Raw genomic sequence first — 26122 nt, 5'->3', positions numbered from 1 at the left:
TGTATACTACAGTTTGTTATGCTAAATGAGACTTAAACAGGTACCATAATATTTGTTCAAAAAATTAGATCAGAGACTTCGGTAACAAACATTCATTGAAGGTTTGGCGTGAAACAGAAAAGTAATATCTGGAAAGCAACTAAATAATCATTGAGTCAGAAAATACTAGAGGAAGTGTTTCTAATCTTTGTACTAAATAAATATGCAAGTGAAAAACTGTTGTATCTTAGATGCACATATGAGCACTTCCCTAGATCCTTTTTTCTAGCTTGTGTTTGACTTTTTAATTGATGCTGCTCCCAACCAAGTCCGGTGTATATAAATATACCCGTTTCCAGTTAGCTTACAGATGTCTCTGTTAGTTTTTTTTCACCTGCCGTAGAAACGTTTTTTTTCTACAATTATGTTTTTCACACAATTTCTTTTTCCAACAGTTATGCATAGATTTCTGTAATCTTGCTTCTTTTTCCTTCTTTTCACTTGAATATTTCTAATTTTGATCTAAAAAGGCTTCTTTTAACTAATAACTGCACTGTAATTATGTCCTTCCAAGTATGGGTGTCTACTGTATATAGCATAACTTTAAAATGTGGTTCTTTTCTTGTTATTGTACCTGTAATCCTTTTCTGCTTATTTGTTTTTGCCACTGTCCATCCAAATTCCTCAACATGGGACAGTAAAGGTTCTTTGATTCCAGAAGAGCCTTGTAATTTTATAGCAACTCTGTAATACTAATCACAGCCACTAGGGTGCATGATTGGTATTTAGTAAAAATGTTAAACCAGGAGATTTAGACAAGGTCTTTGGTTTATTTCAGTAAAAATGTTTAGCAAAAGAAATCCTAAATTATAGCTATAAATTCTAATAAATGGAACAGAACAGTTCATATCAGCTAATAACCAGTTTATTTATAGGTTATATAGCTATTTTAAAACATTTCCTTACACTGATTGATCAGAGAAAAATTTCAACATACATGTTATTAATACCCTGCCACAATCCCAACAACCATGAAAGGTTAAAAAAAATGTACAAATATATATTTATATAAAGGAGTAAAAAACATGTTTCTTCACAATGTAAATCATAGTTTGGAAAAACTTCAACAAATTTTTAGCTGCTTTTTTTTCCCATCCATGATCATGTTCAAGATGTCTTGTTTTCTGCCTTGTTTCAGTCTTTTTAATACAGGAATAAACATGTTGAAAAACAGTCACAGGGCTCATTTTATTCATTGGTGTTGATCAACCATCCATTTATTCTAACATTTAAGCTCTGTAATTGTTCTGGTAAAACAAGCTGGCTCATAGAGGTGATAGATAAGTTCTTAGAGCTGTTAAAAAAAAAACAACAAAAAAAACAAATCCGACAGCTGCAGTAAACCAGTGCAAGCCTCATGAATGAATACAGGCTTTGTGCTGCAATTTTTCCAAGACTTGGAATGATACCCATCTTTGACAAGGAGATAATAATCCTTTGGGCCCAAATTTGAACATTTTCCAGATGATTTAAAGAGCCTACACAGAAGGCATCAACAAGCGTTCTTCACATTTCAAATATTAACATGAGAAACGCATAAATGCTGTTTAGGTGTTTCTATATCAAACCTATAAACAACTAAGCTCCATAGAAACATGGCAAATAATGACATATGTGTTGACAAGCCTGTATTCAAGATCTTATATATGTGTATATATGTGTGTGTGTGTGATAAAAAAGTGAAGGCATTAAAAGAAATTCCCTGACTTGTTATAGAAAAAGGAAAAAGTCTTTTTTTTCTAAAAATCTTAAAGTTGACATTGTAGAACAAAACTCTTCAAAACCCGTATTAAGCATGAGATGTGGGGGGTACATTCAGGATATATTTAAGCCTTTGTGCAGTATCATCCTTTAGGTATTAAAAACAGAGCAGCTCAGATGTAGTTGAACAGTGTGTCACTACTTTCTTCTCAGACAGAATGTGAGTGAAGGAAAGCATTGACAACAAGGACATGGGAGGTCAGACAAAGGCTCGATTGAAAGGGCTTCGACTTCCCTCTCCGCCAAAAATCAGTTAGCACGAAAAAAAAAAAAAGGCTGTTGATTATTAACTGAGATGCAAGTCTGCTCTCACCGAGTGGAATTTGAACCATGCATTGATCACCCTAATAGACCAGAGTGACGCTTTTGTTTTCTCCAAATGCATGGAGCAGCCCGCTCTTCTTTTTATTCCTAAACTTAAAAAAAATATATCCATTGCAGCTTTTAGAGCATGGCTCACTGGGGAGCACAAGCTTGGAATATGCAAAAAACATGAACATGATTTAGGTAAATATAAATCTTCTCTATAAAACATATTTTACACAGCTTATGACGTCTGCTTGTACCTCACAAAGTAATAGCTGCAAAGTCGCCAATGATCCCCCATACATCAGAGTGGCACAAAGCTGCTGTCTTCAGCACACAGGACGCCTTTCTTTCAGGGAGCATGCCCATGGGCCAGATGGGCTGCAGGGGCCTTCTCTGTTTGAGACAAAATGGCTTTGAGGGTACTAGAGACCCTCGTCAGGGTCGGACGAGAGCGACCAGAATACTAAACACCATCCTGCATGCGCATCGTGGTTCATTCTGTCCGTGGAAGCTGGGAAGAAACAACAGCTGCTTCATATGTGGTGGAAAAGAAACTGAACATGAATTTAGACATTAGAGAAAAAAGGAGAAATTATCAAATGATTCTCTGAAATCTCCAAAACTGTTTATGAGTTCACACATCGTCATGGATACCATATTAATGCTACACTCTGCTGAGGTCAATGGTGAGTTTTTTATGATAGCCTCCCCACATTCATGTGGCCAAACGGTGCTCTCAGATTCAAACAAAGATCCCACTCAGTTCTGTCAGAAATAACTCTTCCCTTTCTTTCAGTTTTCCATTAAAAGAGCACAGTCTCCAAGTCCGACAGTCCCTGCTCCTTCTCCTCAAGTATGACCAGTCCAGGTGTCTGCCAGTCCAAGATACTCTGGGTTTTCTGCAGTGGGGGTCACAAACCCATTCACATGCGTGGGAACAGTCCCATTACTCTCCACTGCTGCAGGACTGTCTCCTGCTGCTCCACTGGGAGCGGCTTTGGCCTTGTCCCCAAGATCCAGATAGTACGGGTTGTCAAAGGCAGGAGAGATGGAGTTGACAGGGATTATGTATCCTGGGTTTTCAACACTATGACCAGAGCCGAGTCCGTTGGGGAGCCGCCTGTCCACTCTGGAGCCTTTGCGTGGAAGTGTGGTGGGCCGCTCGGGGATCACCGGCCTGGAATCCTGCACCTCCTGGTTTACGTACTCTGAGAGCAAGGAGAGAGGAAGTCAAACAATGTTCAAGGAGAAGAATCACAGAGAAATCAGAGTGACTATCTAAGTGTCAGACACACTGAAAACAATACTCCCTGGCACACCTGCTCTTAATGAAAGTAAAAAGGCCAGTTTCCTATTTTTAATAGCAGTGAGACTTTTAAAATGTAGTCATATCAGAAAACAGATGTAAGAACTTGAATGATCAGTTGTGGTAGGTTAGTTAGGCTGAAAAACCCAGAGAGAGAGCAAGGCTTTTAGCAGAGCTACTGCTGCATCCTCTAAAGCAGGGGTGGGCAATTCCAGTTCCTGGGGGCCGGTATCCTGCAACTTTTAGATCCATCCGTGGTCCAACACACCTGAATCAAATAGCTGAGTTACCTCCTCAGTATGCAGTCGGTTCCTGCAGAGTCCTCCCAATTATCTGAGTACTTGATTCAGGTGCATTGAACCAAAGGTACATCTAAAAGATGCAGGATACCGGCCCCCAGGAACTGGAATTGCCCACCCCTGCTCTAAAGAGTCCATTAAGGCAAGAGTCCACATTCTCAGGGGTCATTCTTCTCAAACTGGAGTCCAGCTCCACTGGTCTTTAAGATGCATTTTTGCAGTAAGAACATTTGGGGACAATTATTTAATAAAAATTATAATCAGTGAATTATTGTCAGATTTTCAAGTGCGCTCATTAAATGCTTAATCAGAAACAGAAAAATGGGGAAGAAAATTTTGTTTGTTTTTTTACGGCACTTTTTATGGCTTGTTTTTTCAACAGTAGGCTGACAGGAAAGGGGGTATGAGAGAGAGGGAGAGACATGCAGGAAAGGACCACAGACCGGATTCGAACCCGGGTCGCCCGCGTCAAAGTCTAAGGCCTCTGTACATTAAGCCAGGAGCAAATCATGCTGGATGTTTATGCTGTGATCACTTTTTACACTTGATGAATGCCCTGAAACCTGACCTCCTTTGTCTCAGTTCTAACTTTAAAAACCAGTGAGCTTCCTAAGTACATACTTTTAATAGCCTGGTCAACTAATATTAGCTATAGGTTAATGAGAATGTATTTATCTGCTCTTTATTCTAAAGAGAAAAGAAAAAAAAACTGTAAAAAGGTCATAATGCAGGTTAATTTTCTGTGAAGGATTTCAAGAAAACTGTCAGATGTTCAAACCAACTGTCCTAATGCAAAGCGGCCATATTGGGGTTAAAGCAGAGTCGGGATTCTGAACTGACAGGACCGTAACATTTTCAAAATGAAAATTGGACTTTTCAACTTGAATGAAATTGGAAGACAAGGATAATTAATTATCCTTGATGGCTACATAAGTTTTTAAATCTCCTTGAAACATTGCTTGAAAACTAAAGAGACGTCTGTTCACAGGATAACTGATCTGTTTCCTTGGGCCTGTTGATCTCATTTCATTTTGATTTCATGCTATTGGCATCTTATCTGTTTGTGTCCACCCTGTTCTCTCCCTTAATGGCTAGTTTAATGTTCACTGTTTTTACACGCCTTAGGACCCTGTCACCTCTTGCCAATTTAGACAGCGTATGCGGCAGCGTAATGCCCATGAAATGATGCAAAAGCATCATTTCATGGGCATTATGCAGAATGAGTTAAAGCTGCTCCCCTCAGGCACCTCAGGAGCAGCGATGATACTGCCCACCCAAAAAAATAAAAAATAAAGAAAAAGAAAGAAAGATAGTTTGCAGTCGCAGCAGATTCAGCATCATGTCTGTTAGGAAGTTTGTTCGGTCGTAGCCATGGCACACGTCGACATACGGCAAGCACGTTGAGAAATTTCACGACATATGCCATACATGGGGCATAAGTCACAGGTAAGTTATCTGATTGTTGACATATGTTAAGCTTAAGTTACTCATAAGTTGTGGCTTATCCAAAACCTATAAGTAACTTCCTATGAGTAAAACCTATGAGTGTAATGGATCCTCCCTGAGTTCAAGCCATACGCTGGTCTAAATCGTCAAGGTGTGACAGGGTAAGTTTTAGGACAGTGGATGCAAATTAGCTGTTGATGCTTTAAGCTACGATGTTGATAAATGTGCATTGCCTGATTCAAATAAATTAATTAAATGGGCCTGGTCCCAAACCATGACTTTAGGACTTACTAGAGCAGTAGCTCATTCAATATGGCACCCCTATGGCTGCTTTCTTTTTCTGTTTTAGCCTTTTTTTTGCTCTTTAAGTTGGTAAAGAAAGTAACTGCGTATTTAACATAACAAGACCACCTGAATAGAGATATATTAAACAAAAAAGAGAAAACAAACAGAAAGTGGTGTGTTACAACTGCCAGCTTCAGTAACTGGGCTAATTGATGATTTTAGATTATGTAAATAATTTAAAGCAAAAATTTTAATTAATTTAGTTTGTTTTAAAACAGAAAAAACTATGTTTTACGGTGTAGTAAGTAGTTTTTTCCCAGATATAGGTTTCCATTAGCTACTTTGTCAAAATGCAAAGGATGGAGAGATGAATGAAAGGATGGATCCAGCTTCAATATTTGAGAAGTCAACGTCTCCCTAATTCTCAACTAACCTGGCATTGCAGTTTTATGACTGTGGATGTGACTCCTCCTGGGCAAGGAGTGATGAAGGTGATTAGCATGAGGGAAGCTGTCCGTCTCGTCGTTTTCCAGGTCACACTGGCTCCCGTTGGGGTAGGTGGGGTCTTTGCAATACCGTCCAGGGCTGGACGGCGGCAACGATTGTCCATCCTGAGTGACTTCCAGGAAGACCGAGTCAGACTGGCCTCCTGCTGACGTGCTGCGAGCCAGCTGAGGCCAAAGGCCGTTAGCTGCGCTTGCACCCATTGGTAGGGTGGGGTAGTGGTTGTGGCCCAGCGTACTCAGTGAGGAGTACATGCTTTGAGAAACACCAGCAGTGGAGGGCTCCACATCCAGACCCTGATCTCTGCTCTGTTGATACAGACAAGAAAAAAAAAAAAAAAAAAGAAAACTCTTCAACTTCAGCAAAAACAGCACTGATATTTGTTTACCACCATTCATGTTTACAGTATTGTGTAACACAAGTTTTCATTTTTAAGAGTAACTGGTTTTATGAATGCGTAGATGGATGATAGCTATGCAGAGTTTAACAAACACTGACCCTGTAGGACTGGTGCCTGGACGGCCCATTGGAAACAGACTCCTTTCCCCTGGTTCTGGGGAACAGGTTGGGTTGCGGGACTAGATACTCTTCTGCATCCATCATGTCTCCCACATTTTCCCCCTCCTCCAGAAGCATCCGGTAAAACTGGCTGTCCACTGGGCTGGATGCGCTCATCTGCTCGTCATTCTGGAGGACGGTAACAGAGCAACATGCAGTTAGGCTAAGGACTCTATAGAGAGGCAAAGTTATACAAGAAGCATCAATTACTTTTATTGGTGGAGGGTAGTTGTGCACAACTTGGATTTTTTTTTGTATAAAGTCAAAGCTTAAATAAATATATATACACCTTTACTGATATTTGGATAAATGTTTCTTAGAGAGTTGCCGACTAAGCATCCATTCAACTTTAACAAGGTCCTGGCATATTTCTGTCAGGATATTTGTTCATTCTTCAACAGAACAGGTAGAATTCAGGGAGAGCGCTGGGTCATGCCACTAGACGGAAATGACCGTGGTGGGGCTATAACAGCAGCTAATACGTAATCTTTTCTCGCTCTTTTATGTCACTTTCAAACATCAATGCATTTAAAATAAAATTATTACGCTTTTCCGGGTGGGGAGGGGGCCGAGTAAAGCCTGGCTGGCCTCCAGGCTTTTAATATACTGGAGGAAACTGCATGCCTTTTAGAAGATGAAACCCTCAACTTATTTTTGAGTAGCGTCAGAAGCAATTTCCACATCTATCTAAATAAAAAATATAAATATACAACACTAATTTGAACATAATCAACCATTTTACAATTGATTGCCGCACACAAATCTAGTAGTTGTAGCTGGGTCCAGCTCTGTCTCTTTACAGCAGCCACCCGTCTAACTCGCCTTTCTGGGTCATTAGGGAGGCAATAAAATGAGATGCCGTTCTTTCTTCCTTGTCGATTGGTATACCGATATATTTAGCACAAGGTTACCGTTTTTTTATGGTGTTTTCAATGCAATATGGAGAAAAACTGCAATGGCTGCTAGTCGTTTTCTATGTACGCAAGGTTTGTTTTGCCGTCCAAAGAGGCAGAGTCATGGGTGTCATGTGATTGGCCATCGTCAGATGCACGTCCTCCATATATTGATTGCGGGGTTAGGGAGAATATTCGGACACAGCCTTAGTCTCTGTAAATTTTACCTTAATGACTACAAAACGAGATGGATCTCTTGCCATGGTGCTAAAGTCATAAACCAGTTCTTTAAACTTGGGCCTGCTGTCTGGATCAATCATCCAACCTAAAAGCAAACAGAAAATCACAATTTGAACTCAAATCCTCCTTCAAAATAGTGAGCGAGTGGCTCAGTAACATGGACACATTGATGATACCGTACTCACATTTGACCATTATCATGTAGACGTCGATGGTGCAGATTGGAGGCTGTGGGAGTCGCTCTCCTCCCTCCAGCAAATCTGGGATGTCCCTTGCTGCGATGGTGTCATATGGCTTGGAACCAAACGTCATCAGCTCCCAAACTGTCACCCCTATGAAAACATTGAAACAGCAGAGGATTTAGTCTTTTATCAGAGCTCTGATAACTCTGCACGCCTGGAAACAATAAAGCATCAGTGATGCACAGTTGCAGATACATGTCTGCATGTCATGTGTTAACATGAGATGCAGACGTGCCATAACTTTTGTTGCAGTTTGTTGGACAAAGCTCATTGGAACGCGAATAATTGTGACAATCAATTTCTAAAGCATGACATATTGTGCAAGAACAGATCAATTTGGTTTATGCCCATGTGCTGTAAGGACAACATGACGCCATTCTATTCCTAGGAGCTTTTCCCAGGAGTCTTTTTGAGACAGATTAAATGGTGCTACCTTGTATAAAATAACAAATTTCTTAGTTCTAAAGAAAAATGTAGAGGCTTTAACTCTAACTACTGTATGTTTGTGGCTTGTTGTTTAGCTGGAAAGTGAATCCTTCCAGTAGGTCTAACAGGTTTTCATCTAGGATTCTCACATTAACCCAGTTTCCCTGTCGTTTTTGAAAAAGAATATCACCCAAAGTATTATACTGCCTCCCCGTGTTTCACCATAGAGTAATTGAGGTTATACATAGTAGGATGCAGGTGGCGTGCATCTGACTGGCCCACATTATCGGATTTGAGGGTACGTGACAGTGGATTTCTGCAGATCCTCCAGAGTTACTATGGGCTGCCTCCGTAATTATTGCCTTCTTTGAAACTCAGTTTAGGTGAACAGCTTGGTCTTAGTAGGTTTGCAAATGTACTTTACACATATTTATGGGTATCAGAGTATTTCTTTGTACCACCATTTGAAAACCATTGATAATTTTTCTTCTACTTAAAAATTATGAGAACTTTGAGTCACTCTGTCAGATAAGTCATTGTTTCAGCATCCAAGCAACACTGACCGTAGCTCCAGACGTCACTCTGATGAGTAAACCTCCTATGTAGAATAGACTCCAAAGCCATCCATTTAATTGGCACCTTTAATTACAGAAAAACCAGTCAATCAAAGGAAACAAGGGGGGTGGATGAGCTTGTGCCTGTCTACAGCATTGCTTTCTCACCTTTCCTCCATCAGCATGATACTCAGTCTCATCTATATCCAGCAGACGGGCCAGGCCGAAGTCTGTGATCTTGACATGGTTTGGGTTTTTTACGAGAACATTGCGGGCAGCCAGATCTCTGTGAACCAACCTAATGTCCTCCAGATAACTCATCCCCTACAACGACACAAATGCACTGATCCATCAGCCACAAGCAGGAGCCACATCAAATGTTAGAGATAATAATAAAAGAAAAGCACTACTTAGGGTACCTTGGCAATCTGGACACACCAGTTGAGGAGGACCTGAGAACCAATGCGGTCTACGTTTTCCCTGACATAGTCCAGCAGGCAGCCGTACGGCATCAGTTGAGTGACCAGCTGCACGGCCGAGGTCAGACAAATCCCGAGGAGACGACACACATAAGGGCTGGTGACAGACGCCATCACATACGCCTCCTGGGATCAAAAACGTGATTGCATTCTAATCCTTAATATGCTAAAGTGTGTATTTTGTCATGTTTGCTTTACACTTACATCTAGAATGTCTTTGTTGCCCTTTGGTGAGGCGTTCTCCCGTAACACCTTAATGGCCACTGGTATTTTTACGTGTTCACCTTCAGGAGCCCATACCCCCTGAAACAGTCATTTAAAATGATTATTATCTTATAAATCTAAACATAAAAACACAAACTGAATCTGAAGTCTACTTACCTTGTAAACTGTCCCAAAAGCGCCTGCGCCAAGAGGTCTCAGCTTTTTTAGCTCCGTCTCTTTAAGAATTCGCATCTGAGCTTGATTTGGAGACGCCCCACTTGGGGTTAATGGCTCCACAAGCTACATGAGTGATCAGGGGATTTAGGTTATGCATGATCTTAGTCTATACTCCACAGAAAACAGTGCAAATTGTGATCGAACCACTATAAGTGCTCACCTCTTGTTCCTGAAGGTACATTCTCACAGTCTCCTTCCTCTTCAGCTTCTTCTGTCTTCTTAAATAAAAGTACAGCATAGCTCCAAGGATTATAACCAGCAGAAGTCCAGTGACAACAGCAGCGATGGTTGTGCCTGAACTGAAAAGGGAGGAAAAGTTTAAGGGAACGTCTAAACATAAAAGTACATTGCAGGGTTTCTAAACCCACCAAAAATAAAGATTAGAGCACTCTTCAAGCATTTTCCAGGTATAAATAAAACAAAAGTAGATTGCTACCTAAAACAACAACAAAAAAATACTTTTTTTATCCTCACAAACTTAATATTTCATTTTCTTTGATTTAACTTTCATGGGTTAGGGTTTGTGAAAAACAGATAAATATTTATTTAGCTTCCACAGACTTTGGTTTCTGTTTCAAGTATTTTAATATTAAAGCTGCTTTTAACTTAAAAAAAAATGCTTATTAAGGTTTAAGCATTAAGAATTAAAGGGAATAGTAAGAACTATGGCTGAAACAATTAATCGTATTAATCAAGATTTATCGATTCTTGTAATAATTGTCAACTAATCTAATAACTGATTTATTATTAACTGGTCTATGAAGACTATAATACGTGCATTTAGCTGACAGAGGAACCCACTTAGAGCAGCAGTTATACCAAAATTCTAAAACAGTACATAAACATTTTGCATTTAAGATAAAAAACCTTTTCTGTGAATATGCTCTATCGAAAACTCCTCAAGTGGAAACGTTTTCGTTTCACCTGGACTAATTTCATTAAAAAATCTTCTTTGAAGAACCTTTGGCTATCAGATTATTAATCGGGGAAAAAAAAAAATCTAAAGATTAATCGATTTGCAAAATAATCATTTGTTGCAGCCCTAGTAAGAACCTTTCAAAGTATCATCAAAAACTCCGAAAATTGTGATTTTTACCCCGCCTTGATCTCAACGGGGCAGCCTCTCTCGTCCTTTGTGGTGCAGCTAAAATGAAAAAAGGTTCGACATGAGTTATTTCCATGTGCATTTGTGTTTGCTTGTGTTTTTCAGACTGGAAGCTGTTGTTGACTTACGACAGTGTGCAGTTAGTGTTGCAGGGCAGACAGTGTCCTGTAGCGTTGCCGTATTTCCACACGGTTTGTTGGTTTTCCTTCACTCCGCTCGGACAACGTTCCACACAAAACCTTTCATCCTGGTAATGCAGACACTCAGTGCAATCATCTGCACCCTGAAAGAAGAGGGAGTTTTCAAAGTGGATCCCTGTAAGAAGCATTTATTTTCTTTTTTTTCCATCTTAAATGTGTGTTGAAATTATACACAAAGCCCGGATCATTGTTTTAATAACCTGACCCTGCTTAAAACCTTTCATCTGCTTTCCTGTAACCTTCAACATACTGTAGTTGGTAAACGCTTTCATTTGCAAACATCACTTGACCACAAACATAGCATCACTACTCCATCCATGACCTATCTGCTGCATTTCTTTTGGTGATGCTGTTTATTTTCTAACAAAAAATATGAAGCCTTTGCAGCTCGGCAAAGAACTCATGCTCTTCCTCAACACTGAAGTCCTCAGACATTTTTCTTTCGTTGTTTCTTTCTTTGCACAGGTAAACAGCACATTTCTTCTTCTACGCTTGCATTATCGACAGAGCAGACGCTGAATGCGCACTTTCATCTGGTTTGGTCTGCCGCGGTTTCCGTAGACTCGTGAACGCGCTTTTAGGAAATCCTATACACTACTGTTTATGCTCTAAAAACATTCTAAATGACTTCGTTTCGAGTAAATTATGGACGCTACCCACTCAGGACACTTGGAATACATTGGACGAGCAGTATGGAGGAATATTGACATGTTTTTTGTGGACTTTTATGGACCTTTCTGCCTCGGGTGCTATGGACCTCCATTATTTGAATGTCAGCAGACAGCAAGAAGCCTCCCAGATCTCCAGATGCATTTGAGATATCAAAAAAGTACTCCAGAGTGTTGTTCAGCATGGGGGTGAGTAGAAAATGAAGGCTAATCATGTTTTGGGTGTACTATTCCTTTAAGATATTTTGTATGATGTACTTGTATTTTTTATTTGTACGTATGCTTTTGAGCCTATTTGACGTGTGACTCGATCCATAGCAAGGAGAGAAGAGGCAGCTGTGGACCCGATGTGTTCTGACCATCTATGCTACCCGATGATCCACCCTACCTTGTTGCAATGCAAAGACTGTCATCTTGCTTGATTTCCAATTTTAAGTAAAAATTACAGCACAGTTAAAGTACTCCTCAAAGTAACTTTAAAAAAAAATACTCATAATACATTGTTATCAAACGCATTTTCTGATATGGACCATCCTATAGTGTGTAGAGGTAAGGTATTGTAATGTGTCATGTGGTTTCTTACTGGGCCTTGGCAGGTAGCAGAGCCATTCATAGGTCGACACTCTGCATGACAGGCGATGCACATTGATCCATCAAAGTATTCACGAGGAGTTCTGCAAAGAAAAAAAAAGGGATGTAAGATCTCATCCCCGAACTGTCCAGTTTTAGCTCACTGCTTTTCTTTGAAGCTGCAACCAGTGATGTCTACAAAACATTGTTACTGCATTATCAAAAACTATAACATAAGCCCACCAATTCTCTTATCAGAGATAATGTTCTTTAAATTGCTTTGTTCTACCTTTAGAAAAATCTTTTTTATGGATTACCTATGTGAGTAGAATATAAACCTTTATATATAATGTTTGGTGATATCCTGCATTAAAGATGACCCATACCCTTCATAGACAGCACACTGCTCCACACACACGGTACCACGCTGGAATAATTTGCAAGACACACACTGTCCAGGACCCGGACCCCAACATCCTCCATCACACAACTGATCACAAACATTTCCTTCTGCCTCTGAAAACATATAAAAGAAAGAACACAACATGATTTAATGTTATTTCTCTAAGAATGAACATCCCGTAGAAAGGTATTTAACAACTGTTGAACTTTTTATATTCAAAAACTCCCCCAACATGCATCACTGTATTTTATTAGGATTTATTAGATAGACCAACATAAAAGTTGGACCTATCATTTGTACTCAACCCATTCCTGAGTTGGTTTTTCTTCTGCAGAATACCTCCTGCTTAGTCAGACTGGATGAAGGGCATCTGTGAACATCAACTGTCAAGTCCTGCCACAGACTTTTTAATACATTCAGGAGGGGACTTTGACCATAACATTCGATCACATAACCATGTTTTCATTTCACTAGAGCTGTCCAAAGTGTGACGCAGTGTATTGCAAAAAATGGAAATCTAAGTAAGTAATTTTTTCTTAAAATAATTACTTTTCTCTTGAATTGAGAAGGAAAGTTAGACACTTTGCCAATGGAACAAGACAATTTACATTTAAAATAAGAAAAAATATATATTGCATTGTCTTATTTCAAGTTCATATCATCTAATTATCTTATTTTAAGAGTAAAAATACTAATTTCATTGGCAAATCATCTTATTTACCTACTCAAATTAAGGGTAAATACACTTAAGAGATTGTTTTTGCAGTGTGGGACCAATTGCAGCACTTTGAATAGGGGAAAAGTGGCCACTGATTGCAGATCCAAAATGAGAAAAAAACTGGACCAGCAAAAGGAGCTGATGCAAATGCTGTTGTTTCAGCCTCAAGTGTATACAGCTGTGTGTATGCAAATTTCAGGACTAAATAATTGACTCATCAAACAAGGGAAACAAAAGAAAATCATTTCCTGCTCCATATTTTCTCAATATTTTTTTGCAAAATTTACACAGCAAGCTCTCCTCATCCTCAGATGATCAGTAACACCACATATTTTTATCCGTCTGCCAAGCAACAAGCAGAGTCCTACAGTAAATGTGCACGATTCTGTACAGCAGGGTGACTTTTTTAATTAAAAGCATCTCTAATGGAGTGTTTTGACAGATATAGTAATTCCTGTTATATTATCCTATTACTGGATAATTACAATCTTGTAGTAAAGAATTGGATTTTTCATACTTGCACATGTACTCCATCATTATATCAGAATCTAGCTCAAACATGCATTAAAACAACTGCAAATGGTGGAGATCTTTAAATTTTCCAGCCATGTTTTTATTATATTTCTATTTTTTTAATTGTTTTTATGTGGGTAACATACTTCTCTGAGATAATAGTTCCTGGTGCATATGTGTACTAATTTGGTGTTTGTACCACCAAGTGAAAGATTGCTTCAGCAATCTGTTGCGCAGGATTACTCTGTTTCAAACTCCATTTAAAATCTGACTAACTTGTCTGCCCCAGATGAGGAAAAAGCTGACCCAAAGAACAATGCTGATATATTTCAATTTGGGAATGGACAATTTTGTGTTATATGCATTGTTTGTTTTCCTCTTTGACAAAGTATTTTGCAGCTAAGCAAACAAATTAGATTAACTAATTAGGATACTAGAGGCAGTTGTCTCTAATGGATTATATTTAGGGTTAATGGGAGAAAATGGGTCTAAATACAAAAATACAAAAAGTAAACAAGTTCAGGGGGTATGAAAGTTTTCTAAGGATTTGTATATTAAACATGTGTGAGCCACGGGCATCAGACTCAAGACCAACAAAGGTCCTCGAACTAATCTTTTGGTTGACATGTGTTGGACTTGTGTTCACCTACCACACGTCTGGGGGTCTCGGTTGAGACGGACGATGCGGTGGGGCCCTTCAGTGGGATGGAGGAGCGTCTCCCAGGGCAGAAAGTTGGTGTAACATAGCTGTGGGTTGTTGTATATCAACACCAGGCCTCCACTGATGCTGCGCAGTGAGCGCAGCCCGAGGGATGTGATGTGTAGGTTCTGGATGGCCAAAGAATACACACCCCTAAACAAAAAGGTAAAAGGGTCATTGATTATTTTGTCCTCACTATAATCAGTTTAATTTTAAGTTGAGCTAAAAAAAAAAAAAAAAAAGTGGTAACACTGCAAAAGTAAAATGGTGTCGTCCTCGACAGCACCCTCAGCACATTAACAACATCACCTGGTCTGCCTACTTCCATCTGCGTAACATATCTCGTCTCCGTCCCTCCCTCACTCCCCAAACTACCGCCATTCTTGTTCACAGTCTCATCACTTCACGCATCGATTACTGTTATTCACTTCTTTTTGGCCTTCCAAACAAGTCCCTCCAGAAACTACAGCTCCTCCAAAACTCTGCAGCACGCCTGATCACTCGGACCCCCATTTCTCATCATATCACTCCCATCCTGCAACAACTCCACTGGCTCCCCATCAAACAAATAATCATCTTCAAACTCCTCCTAACTACATTCAAGGCCCTCCATAGCTTGGCTCCATCTTACATCTCAGATCTCCTTCACGTTAACACCCCCACTCACTCCCTACGATCCTCCCACACCTTCCAGCTCTCCGTTCCCTCGGCCTGTCTTGTCACAATGGGGAACCGGGCATTTAGTCGCTCTGCTCCCCACCTCTGGAACTCCCTCCCTCCGGATCTCCGTACTCTGGACTCCTTCCCTCTTTTCAAATCCAGACTCAAAACTTTCCTGTTCAGACAGTCTTATCCCATCTAGTTCATATGCATCACTCCAATGTTGTTTTCTTCCTTTTCTTCCTTTGGCTTTATTTTACTTCCTTTGGCTTTATTTTACTTCCTGCTGTTTTGTTTTCTGTGGCACCTTTATCTCGATGGTTAAAAAAAAATAAAATAAAAAAAATGCAGTTGCAACATCTAAACCATTCTAAGCAACCCAAGCATGTTATCCAAAACACACCTGACCTGCAGCAATAAAAATGCTTCCTGGAGACTTTAGTATTTCCTTCTGGTCAAAGAGTCAGAGCAGGCTAATGATTAGCATTTATTACCATCAGTGGCATCGAAAAGGGCCCACGATGGAGAGAGAAGCCCCACATAAAAAATGTAATACTGACTAAATAATTAAACATTTAGTAATAAACTTAAAATCAAACTTATATTCTATTTACAATATATCGACAACACTGGATTTATTTGTTTTGGAAAGATTTCTCAATAGTCACCCCCCTCTATTTACATAAAATGGTTCAGTCCACCACCTGCTCCACCTCCGTCAAAACATACACAACTTCTTAAACACAGGAGTGGAGTGTGAGACGGCTAGTCTTAGATAGTCAGGGAGCCCAAAAGGGAAAAGCTCAGACAGAAGAAAGATGCAAAGAGCAGACAGCATATTACCTAATTCTCTCACAGGCAAGGTGGTTCTGTTATTGGTTAATGTAATATAAAGTTCTGGAACATTAACCTGTTATCTGATCCTAGCTTTTTTATAGTTAGGGAATAGACTGTTTAGCTTCTAGGTATTTAAAAACAAAAGACTTGTCACAAGAAAAAAAAAATGAAACTGTTTTCTTTCAGATTGCAAAACAGGACGTTTCTTATTAAAACAAACATATCTGTAGTTGCACTATTACTTTGTGTTCTTTGAATGTAAAGAGTAAGTTGTTACCAATTGCACTGATTGCCAAGTTAAGTTTTTTATACATGCTTAAAAAAGGACTAAAGGTTAAAAACAACACGGACTAAACTGTTTGTTGGCTTGGGTCAGTAAGGAGTGGGTGAAACCCAAACCCTGACTTTGAACTTACATGTAGAGCATCCTTCCTCTGACCACCTTAAGGTTTTCAAACACAGATAGGCTGGTCCACTCCTTTGGCCAGGCATCGATGTACAAATAACCTGAATGTGAAAAAAATCACAACTACACTTAGATATATATATATATAGGCCCTATATATTTTTTTTTTTGTGCACATCTCCCCGTGAAACCGAATTGAGATCTGGAATATTTTGCAGCTAAAACCAAACAGAAGCGTTAGCAAAAAGCCACATACCTGTAATCTCCTCCAGCTTCCTGAAGGCTTCCAGCTGCTCAAAAGTCAGACCGGACTTATTGGTCACAGGGTCCCTGAATGAAGAGTGAGGGACACCAACAGAAAATGCTTTGATTATTTTTAGTCTCAGTATGAAACATGCTTTACATACTACTCTGTTTTTATTGAATTATTTGGAACATACAGAACCGTTTCCTGTTTGTGCAACATGATCTGTGCAGATCAACTCTAAACTGGCCATGGCGTCTATCAAAAACTAGAATAAGGAAAAATTCTGTGAAGATTTACAGCAGGGGTTGGACAAGAGAGAAGCTTCAAGTGGTCTAAACTGTGAGTAAGAAGGCCTGACAGCCTCACACTTTTCTTCAGGGGGCAGAGAGGAAGAAACTGCTGCAACAAATTCCATCAACTTTTTTTCACAGGTCAGTAAAAGAAGCAGTAATAAATCCAAATCTGAGTTTTATTATTGTAAAAATAAAAAGTTTTGTATTTTAGCTTTGTAATTTTCCTCACCTTGCAAAACTCTGAGCGCGGAAGGCGATGCTTCCAAAAATCTTGGAGCACTTGTTGAAATGTCCCACATTAGAAGATGTTACTATGGTAACGTTGTGGTTGCCCAAGTTGCCGTTTTCCGTACCAGGGCTGTAACAATCTGTGACAGAGGAGAAACATTCAGTTTGACCTCGAACAAATAAAATCCACACACGTCTCAGAACTTCTGAGAAGTGTGGTAAGCCTTTGTTTTCAGATGACTGACTCAGTTCTTCTGTATTTCAGTTCTTCATGAATCTACAGACCAACTTTTCTGGTTATTCATGTTTTCTAAATTGCTCAAACACAGATACGCTGAATAAAAAGCAACCGTAAAGCATACATTTTCAAGTGTTACCCTATTTATTTGGATTCAGGTTTGAACTTTGAATTCAAAGCAATAAAATGGCTGTATGTTCAGGCTTGTTGTCCAGTCAGTCTCAAGTCAACCTAATAAAACATTTTCATATGGTCCAACTCCAGGATGGCACATCAATACGTGCCATTTCCAGAAGGTTTGCTGTGTCTCCCAGCACAATCTGAGGAGCATGGAGGAGATTCCAGGACACAGGCAGGTACTCCAGGAGAGCTGGACAGGGCCGTAGAAGGTCTACAACCCATCAGCAGGACGGTATCTGCTCCTTTGTGCAAGGAGGAGCAGGAGGAGCACTGCCAGAGCCCTACAAAATGACCTCCAGCAGGCCACTGGTGTGAATGTCTCTGACCAAACAATCAAAAACAGACTTCACGAGGGTGGCCTGAGGGCCCGGCGTCTTCTAGTGGGTCCTGTGCTCACTGCCCGGCACCGTGGAGCTCGATTGGCATTTGCCACAGAACACCGGAATTGGCTAGTCTGACTCTGGAGCCCTGTGCTTTACACAGATGAGAGCAGGTTCACCCTGAGCACATGTGACAGACATGAAAGGGTCTGGAGACGCCGTGGAGAACGTTATGCTGCCTGTAACATCGTTCAGCATGAGCGGTTTGTTGGTGGGTCAGTGATGGTCTGGGGAGGTATATCCATGCAGGGACGCACAGACCTATACAGGCTAGACAACGGCACCCTGACTGCCATTAGGTATCGGGATGAAATCCTTGCACCCATTGTCAGGCCCTATGCTGGTGCAGTGGGTCCTGGGTTCCTCCTGGTGCACTACAATGCCCGGCCTCATGTGGGGAGAGTATGCAGGCAGTTCCTGGAGGATGAAGGAATTGATACCATTGATTGGCCCCCACGCTCGCCTGACCTAAATCCAATAGAACACCTCTGGGACATTATGTTTAGATCCATCCGACGACAACAGGTTGCACCTCAGACTGTCCAGGAGCTTATTGATGCCCTGGTCCAGATCTGGGAGGAGATACCTGAGGACGCCATCCGTCATCTCATTGGGAGCATGCCCCGACGTTGTCAGGCATGCATACACGCACATTGTCAGAGTAGAGTGTGCGGCAGACAGATTTTGATGCAAAAATTAGGAAATGCGCCGAAATTTAATTTCTTAGCCGAAAATGAAATAATTAAATTAGGAAACTGAGATCAAAAACCGAAAAGCTAAAAGAAATTACTACGTCAAATACAAGAACCATAGCATTTTTGGCAACAATGTGTACTAACCCTATAAAAATAAAAACTCATTTTATTTTTTAAACTCAAGGCATTTCAATAAGTCAATTCCAAAATTATAAAAATATCTATTTACCACTACATCTTTGATGTTATGTCCTTTACTTAGCCAAATCACTTTCTTTTTCAAACACGTCCGCCAGAGACGGAGTGAGCATGTTCGGGGTTTCCTTTTCCATCCTTATCATATTCAGAATGGTGACGGAAATGTTTGGATTTCTATTGCATTTATTTTGTGCCACTGACCTGAGCGCGCAATGATAACGATGTGCAGCTTTTAAACTTGCACCCAACTCTGATAAACTCTGCTCTGCTACCTGCTTCACAACATTTCTGCATGCTGGATGTGCTGTTTGCTTGCAATCCTTTTATCCCAATGCTGGATGTGCTGTTTGTTGCTTCATCACAAGTTTCTGTCGTGTTATTTTGGTGTTAAATGTCTATCAGACCCAAATCAAAAATGCACTTTTCGGTAATTTCGGTTACAAATTTTCGGCGGCTGAATTTTTGGTGCATCCCTAACAAAAAAGATCCCATATTTTCTGAAATCGTTGCATAGTATGCAGACAGATTCTCTCTATAGCTAAGCCAAACAAGCCGTCCAAAATGAAAGTAAGCAAACAATGGATTGGCTGTCTACCTTGAGGACAGTTTCCTTCACACTTGTCACATATCTGCACCTCAGTACCATCAGGCTCAACAATGATGGTTTCCTTTTTGGATCGGCAACTGGAAGTGCAGGCTACATCCATAGCCAGGTAGTTATCTGTAGAGACAGACAGAGTTCATAGAGCAACCTAGAGTTGCACAACAAGGAAAAAACATAACCTGCTGAACATCTGCTATCAGCTGGAGCTGAATTTCTAATCTCAGTTCTTACAGGGACACCTCTTTACACAGGTGGCTCCAAAGTTAAACTTCTTGTCGGGGTTGGGTTTGGTCTGATAGGAGATAGGGTCGTAGATGCTTGGCGGGGGGCAGCTGTCTTTACACTCTCCACTGTCGTTGAAATGAAGACACGCCTAGAACAAAGAAGCAGTAGAAGTGGAAATGTTAACTATTGAGGTCATAAATAAATGAAAAATGTTTGGATAGAAGTAAGGAGGGCATTTTACCAAACAGTCTGAGTTTTTGGGTCCAGTGCACCCGGCGGCACACTGCTGGTGACAGCAGTCGATAGAATCAGGGCCTTTGCATCGGTGACAACCAGTCGTACAGCTTATCCTGGTCACTTAAAACGGGAGGATATCAGGAAAAAAGCAGCTGCTTAGTTACCAGCTGGTATAAATATTTCAGTATTACCAGGAAGACTGCAAGATTTAAACTCACGTGTTTGGCAGTCCTGCTCCATTTCCCCCCAGCAGTTATTCTCACATGAAGGGTGACAGTTTTTGCCTGAACCAAAGAAAAGCAAGCACAGCAGAAATCTGAGCCCATAATTCTTGCTTTCTAAACCAGAGGAAAATAAAACCTGCCCAAACCTCAGCCGATCACTACTAGAGTAGCAGAACAAACAGGAAGACTTTCAGCCGAAAGGATGAAAAATACTTTAAAGTATTAAAGCTACAGTGTGTAATTTTCAGCGACATCTAACGTCCAGACTGCAGACTGCAGCAACATGAACATCTCCCCCCCACCGCTTCTCCCCCCCAACAATACGGCGAGCGTTACAGGACAAAATGTCTTCCACGACGTCCGCATCACCTACCTTCTCAAGTAATGAGGTTTGTTTACATAGATAATTTTACAGATAGTATTTCATTAGTCTGTGTAGGGTATAGATTTCATGTAGACTTTAGATAATAAATATACCCGTTATTTTTTCTACATCGTTGTGACGTTTTGGTGAGCTGCTTTGCATGGTGATATAAACAGACGAAGTAATTGTAGTCATTAGTTTAACAGCGAGATTGTGTTCGCTGGAAGAATATATATTCCCCGTTTACAGAGTCCAAGTCTTGTTTGTGGCACGGGGGTTACAAGGCGAGGAAGAGGGAGAGGAAGAGGGCAGAGAGGCCGGGGTGGGCGTGCAGCCAGGGCCAGGCGAGAGAAAGGAGGCAGCGGGGTGACTAGAGCAGAGGAGGAAAGGCTTGAAGATCTCCAAAGGAGCCGGAGAGAAGTAACCGAGGTATATATCCGTAGCTCGCTAATATGCAGCTTCATATATCTGTCTCTCTCACACTCACACACGCCACTATCAGCTGTGGTAATTTTATGAAGCTGTGGCCTTACCTGTCCAGCAGAAAACTGGCAACTTGAGCGTCACTTTGAAAACCTTTCTCCTCCATCAGTGACTTCCATCGTGTAAATGCCGTGCCAATGTTGATCCGTGTTTTTTGCCGTTTCTTGTCATGCTTGCGTTTATTCTCGTCGTGTTTCCGCTTCTTAGATGACGGGGGTTCGGTGTCCGCCGCTTTTCGTTGTGATACAGAGTAGGCATGATCCTCCATTCGTCTGATGTTTGGCCAAACAGTTTGCAAAGTCACTCACGCCTGCCGCCTTGTTTACCTTTCTTGTTACTGAAGCGCCGTATACCTGCTTCTTCTTCTTCTTTGGTTTCAGGCAGACTAAACGCTTTTCAGGCATAATACTGCCATCTACTGTTCAGTACCGTCTCAGTTAATCTCTCTCAACTTGCCGTAGTTACTTTCGAGCGTAATGGGAGATCTCGCAATCGCTAGTTTGTTGCCTCTGCGCTTGCCGTAGCGCAAAGATGTCAGCCTCCATGGCTGCGAGACCCGCTCCTATGTAATTATAAATAACGAATTCTAAGGCAACGCAAATATTATGGTTAAAAGGCTGAGCTCATAGGTGATGATAAATAACATAGTTATGTATAATATATTCAATTTCTGACTTTATATCCCTGTAATTATTACACACTGTAGCTTTAAATTTAACAAAGAGTGGAGCAAAAGATGCTAAATACACATGTGGACCAAAACGAGAAATGACAGAAAAGTTCTTTAGATGAACAAAGAAAGACATCAAAGACTGAGAAGCGAAAAGTTTCATACATTTGTTTAAAAAAACAAAAAAAAGATTTAAAGTCCCAAAATCAAAACATGAAAATGGGGTTTCACTGTGGTCATGGTAACCAGTATTTCACCAAAGTCTTAAATAAAATCCCAGCAAAAATAATCAGATGGAGTGAAGAAAGCAAACTAAAAGCACAGAAAGAGCTTTTATTTTGATGAGCAGAAAGGGTCACTTTCCTGCAAGCAGGAAGCGGGTCTTAAAATAAAAGACTAAAATGTAGCAAACAAGTAAAGATTATTTTGTTTTGAAACAACCTCAAGTAATTTGATGGAGTTTTGTTAAAAGGAAATTTTTGTGCAAACCGGAAAAGATAATTACAACACATTAACAGCTTATACTCTGAATGTCACCAGCAAATAAATCAAAGGCGTTGTTTTACAGTAAAATATGCATGTGAAGCTATACGACAGTCTGTGGTTTAAGTTTAAAGTCAACACCAGAGTAAGCAACTGTAAGGCTGTATAATCAGTGTTGTCAGTTATAAAAGCTTTGATTTGGCTGTCAATTATTTTAGTTTGAGATAGCTTTTTATGTTTTTTTTTTTATGTTTTGAACTGAAAATGTGAAATAAGCTTTCAGAAAGGCAAACCTTTGACAAAAAGTCCCATTTAAAACGTTTTTCTGTTTTTTAGTGTGAGAGGTCAGTGCTGCAATAAGTAATATGGTTTAAACACTTTTTAAAGCAAAACATTATAAAGAGGCATTCCAACAAGCTACATTTACAGCTGAACCAAAGTATGTATTAAAAACAGCTAAATGATTACTAAATGCTAGATCATTCAGTTGTGTTTAAAGGATGGTATGTTTTCATTTTTTACTAAACAGTGAGGGAGTCATAGTTAGCAGCTCACAGTTAGAGGCACGGCGCTGCAGACGGTTTGGCCTTTGGTGGGGGGTTTTCTTCTCGTTCAAGATGTCCCTCCATATGATTCTCTCTGGGTCCGGGAAGCACAGCTGGGGGTTCCCCCAAATAGACACTTCACCCAACAGGATTTCTGCAGGACAAATGACACCAGAGCAACAAGTCACGACTTTTCAATTCAAGCAGCTCACACAAGCATGACTTTTTTTTTAGCAGGTTTGCCTCTCAAATGACCTTTGAGACTACGAAGCCGAAGTGTCTTCAGCCCCTGATTGTCCAACACAGCGAGTGAATAGTTGGAATCGTACAGCTGGCTGCCTCTAATGATCCGGAGGTTGTCCAAAGGCACCAGGTCCACAGAGACATGAGCAACAAGGACATAACCCTGCACCTCTACAATGCCCTGTGGAAGCAGACAAAGAAAAATAGGGCTTGCAAAAATATTGTTTGGTTGAAAAAAACCCAAAACAAATAAAACTAACCAAAGCTATTTATTATATTTTTCTTTAATGATGAACAATAATCAGCACTGGTGGGAATTGACTGGGTGTGAATCCTATAAATATAATTTGTTTTCCAGGCTATGAAAAGCGTATTAATATAGTGCTGACAGGGTGAGCTAACAACAACACTCTTTGGTGTGAAGGTAGTCACTGAGGGAAGACCATTCAATGTATGCCCTTTTTGATTTCAGCTATTAAGAAGCTATTTGCTATCAATTTTTTTTACCTTTTCTTTTTAACTTAAGGTATTAATAAAATGATCCACGTTTTTAGCTAGACTGGCATAAAACTAGACACGGAAACTCACCTGGCAACATTTAAGACAACTCAGATTTAATAAAGGTCTACTTTCTCTATGGAAAACACAAAGACTGTGGTGTTTAAGGCCAGTATAGCTAACCATGTAAATTATACAAAACGCTAACTTTAATTAGGGCTGAAACTATCGATTATTTTGCAAATCGATTCATCTGTCCATTATTTTTTGGATGAATTGATTAGTAATCAAATAGTCAAAAAACATTTTTTTTAAAATACTTTTTATGAAATTAAACTAGGTGAAACTCGAACTTTTCCAACTTAGTTTTGTATGGAGCTAAAAGACAGACATTTTTTTTTTTTTATCTTAAATGCAATATTGGTATAATTAATGCATTAAGTGGGTTGTTTTTTTAAGCTAGAGGCATGTTTTGGAGTCCCTATACCCCAGTTAATAATTAATCGATTAATAAATTAATTGATGATTAAATTTGTTTTTACAGCAACTCCTTACCCACACATGCTGTGAAGTAACCTCAGCTCCTAACATAATAACTTATGATTTCTCCGGCAGGAAAATTAGAGAAATAACTGAAAACTTAATTTAATATTGCTAATAAATAAAGAGATCTGGATTATCTGAAATTTGCACTGGTTGGTCAGAGCTTCACAAGAATCAGCAACAAATATATGATATATCTATATCATATCTATATCAGTGAATCTCAAATTTACTTTGTTCTGTTTCAAGCAGGATGTTTTGTGCTTTTTTTTTAAGACTCAAACTTACCTGCAGGAAGGAGAGGTCTGGGTTTCCACTGAGGTGTGTAATCTCAAGGTTTCCATGGACGACCTGGCAGCCGGTGTAGAGCAGCCTCAAAGTCTCGTAGTGATTTTCCAGGCTGGAAGGCAGGTCTAGTTTCATGACTGTGCCCAGGCAAACTGCAACACACACACATGGCCACAACTTAGTAAGAAACGTCCCTTTAAGATTGGTGAACATAAATAATATAAATTGATAAATAGATTAATTGCAGAAGCAACATTTAAATGGGGTTAATGAATAGTATTTTTTACACAAAGTTTTATATCAAAACTCCCAATTTTTTAGGAGCAGAACCTCTGGCTCTCTTGTAGTTCATAATAAAAGTAAAGCATAATTTATTGAAGGCTGCATGATTTCGAGAAAATATGCAAGTGTGATAAAATTTAATTGGGATGACAATATTTATTATAATTAGCCCAAACTTTGTTGATTCTTATCGTTCTGCTCCATGACACAATGTCTCCAGCACTCTGTAATCTTTATTGTCTACAAATACAAAGCTGTTATGGGCCTTAAGGGTAGCTGGACTTTAACTGTCTGGCACTAAATATAGTGTCTTATCCTACCATACTTGGTAAAAAAAACACAGACTGTATGGAAATTATAGGTCGGTCTGTCACAATGACAAATTCTGCTAGACAATAAATTTTCCCATTGCTTGTATTATAACATTGTAATTCGGTTTGAATCCACTGCAGCTGTCGTGTTCGGCTTTGAAACTAATTCCATCTCCGTTTTTCAAAATCTTAAAAAGCATTTCTCTGGCTTCCTTCTCCTCAGTCAGGCTCTCCTGCTACACTATGCAAAGAAAACGATAAAGGAAGGGGTGGGTCAGGATCATCGCACTGGAGTGAAACCTTCATCCAGGCTTGATGGATGGATGGATGGATGGATGGATGGATGGATGGATGGATGGATGGATGGATGGATGGATGGATGGATGGATGGATGGATGGATGGATGGATGGATGGATGGATGGATGGATGGATGGATGGATGGATGGATGGATGGATGGATGGATGGATGGATGGATGGATGGATCTTTCAGCGTGCTGAAATCTGTGATGACTAGCAGTTATTCAATGACCAAACCAAGTCCATATGTTTGTTTCTTTGTTTGACAAAGTGAATGTGTACATATAAATACATATACACGGCTCAATAAAATAAATGGAGCACGTACACAACACAATATAACTTCAATTAAGTCAAATTTCTGTGAAATCAAACTGTCCACTTAGGAAGCAACACTGATTGACAATTAACAGATGGAAAATATTGTCAATTAGTAAGACACACTAAATAAATGAGTGGTTTTGCAGGTGGGGAACTTAGACCACTTTTCACTACCTACGCTTTCTGGCTGATATTTTGGTCACTTTTGATTGTTGGGGATGCTTTCACACTCGTAGTAGCATGAGAATACTCTACAACCCACACAAGTGGTTTGGGTAGTGCAGCTCATCCAGGAAGGAACATCAATTAAACCTGTGGCAAGAAGGTTTGCTGTTTCTGTCAGCGTAGTGTCCAGGCTAGTACACAAACAGATGTGAAAGAAGCTGTAGGAGGGCAACAACCCGGCAGCAGGGCCACTACTGCCGCCTTTTTGCAAGGAGGAACAGGAGGAGCAATGCAAAACCTCCAGCAGGCCACAAAC

General features: G+C 40.0%; 1 protein-coding gene across 1 annotated transcript in view; it reads right to left on the bottom strand.

The window, feature by feature from the left end:
* Positions 1-789: 789 nt before the first annotated feature.
* Positions 790-26122, bottom strand: part of erbb2 (erb-b2 receptor tyrosine kinase 2) — a 40342-nt gene continuing 15009 nt past the window's right edge. The window contains exons 2-27 of the mRNA XM_038298812.1: positions 24429-24580; positions 23112-23280; positions 22867-23010; positions 20306-20371; positions 20092-20207; positions 19857-19998; positions 19617-19742; positions 17332-17470; positions 16819-16892; positions 16573-16663; positions 14610-14812; positions 12712-12841; positions 12339-12429; positions 11016-11170; positions 10879-10926; positions 9943-10081; positions 9723-9845; positions 9546-9644; positions 9282-9467; positions 9031-9186; positions 8872-8947; positions 7826-7972; positions 7628-7725; positions 6448-6636; positions 5879-6257; positions 790-3317 (exon numbers count right to left, since the gene is read on the bottom strand). Of these exons, the coding sequence (XP_038154740.1) occupies positions 2959-3317; positions 5879-6257; positions 6448-6636; positions 7628-7725; positions 7826-7972; positions 8872-8947; positions 9031-9186; positions 9282-9467; positions 9546-9644; positions 9723-9845; positions 9943-10081; positions 10879-10926; positions 11016-11170; positions 12339-12429; positions 12712-12841; positions 14610-14812; positions 16573-16663; positions 16819-16892; positions 17332-17470; positions 19617-19742; positions 19857-19998; positions 20092-20207; positions 20306-20371; positions 22867-23010; positions 23112-23280; positions 24429-24580 (3797 nt within the window). The 3' untranslated portion in view covers positions 790-2958. The remainder of the gene's footprint in view (positions 3318-5878; positions 6258-6447; positions 6637-7627; positions 7726-7825; positions 7973-8871; positions 8948-9030; positions 9187-9281; positions 9468-9545; positions 9645-9722; positions 9846-9942; positions 10082-10878; positions 10927-11015; positions 11171-12338; positions 12430-12711; positions 12842-14609; positions 14813-16572; positions 16664-16818; positions 16893-17331; positions 17471-19616; positions 19743-19856; positions 19999-20091; positions 20208-20305; positions 20372-22866; positions 23011-23111; positions 23281-24428; positions 24581-26122) is intronic.

Source organism: Cyprinodon tularosa, unplaced genomic scaffold, assembly GCF_016077235.1.
Source record: "Cyprinodon tularosa strain WSP-4 unplaced genomic scaffold, ASM1607723v1 ctg416, whole genome shotgun sequence".
Classification (NCBI taxonomy): Eukaryota; Metazoa; Chordata; class Actinopteri; order Cyprinodontiformes; family Cyprinodontidae; genus Cyprinodon; species Cyprinodon tularosa.
The sequence above is the reverse complement of the archived record's forward strand: the minus strand, read 5'-3'. Positions and strand labels throughout refer to the sequence as shown.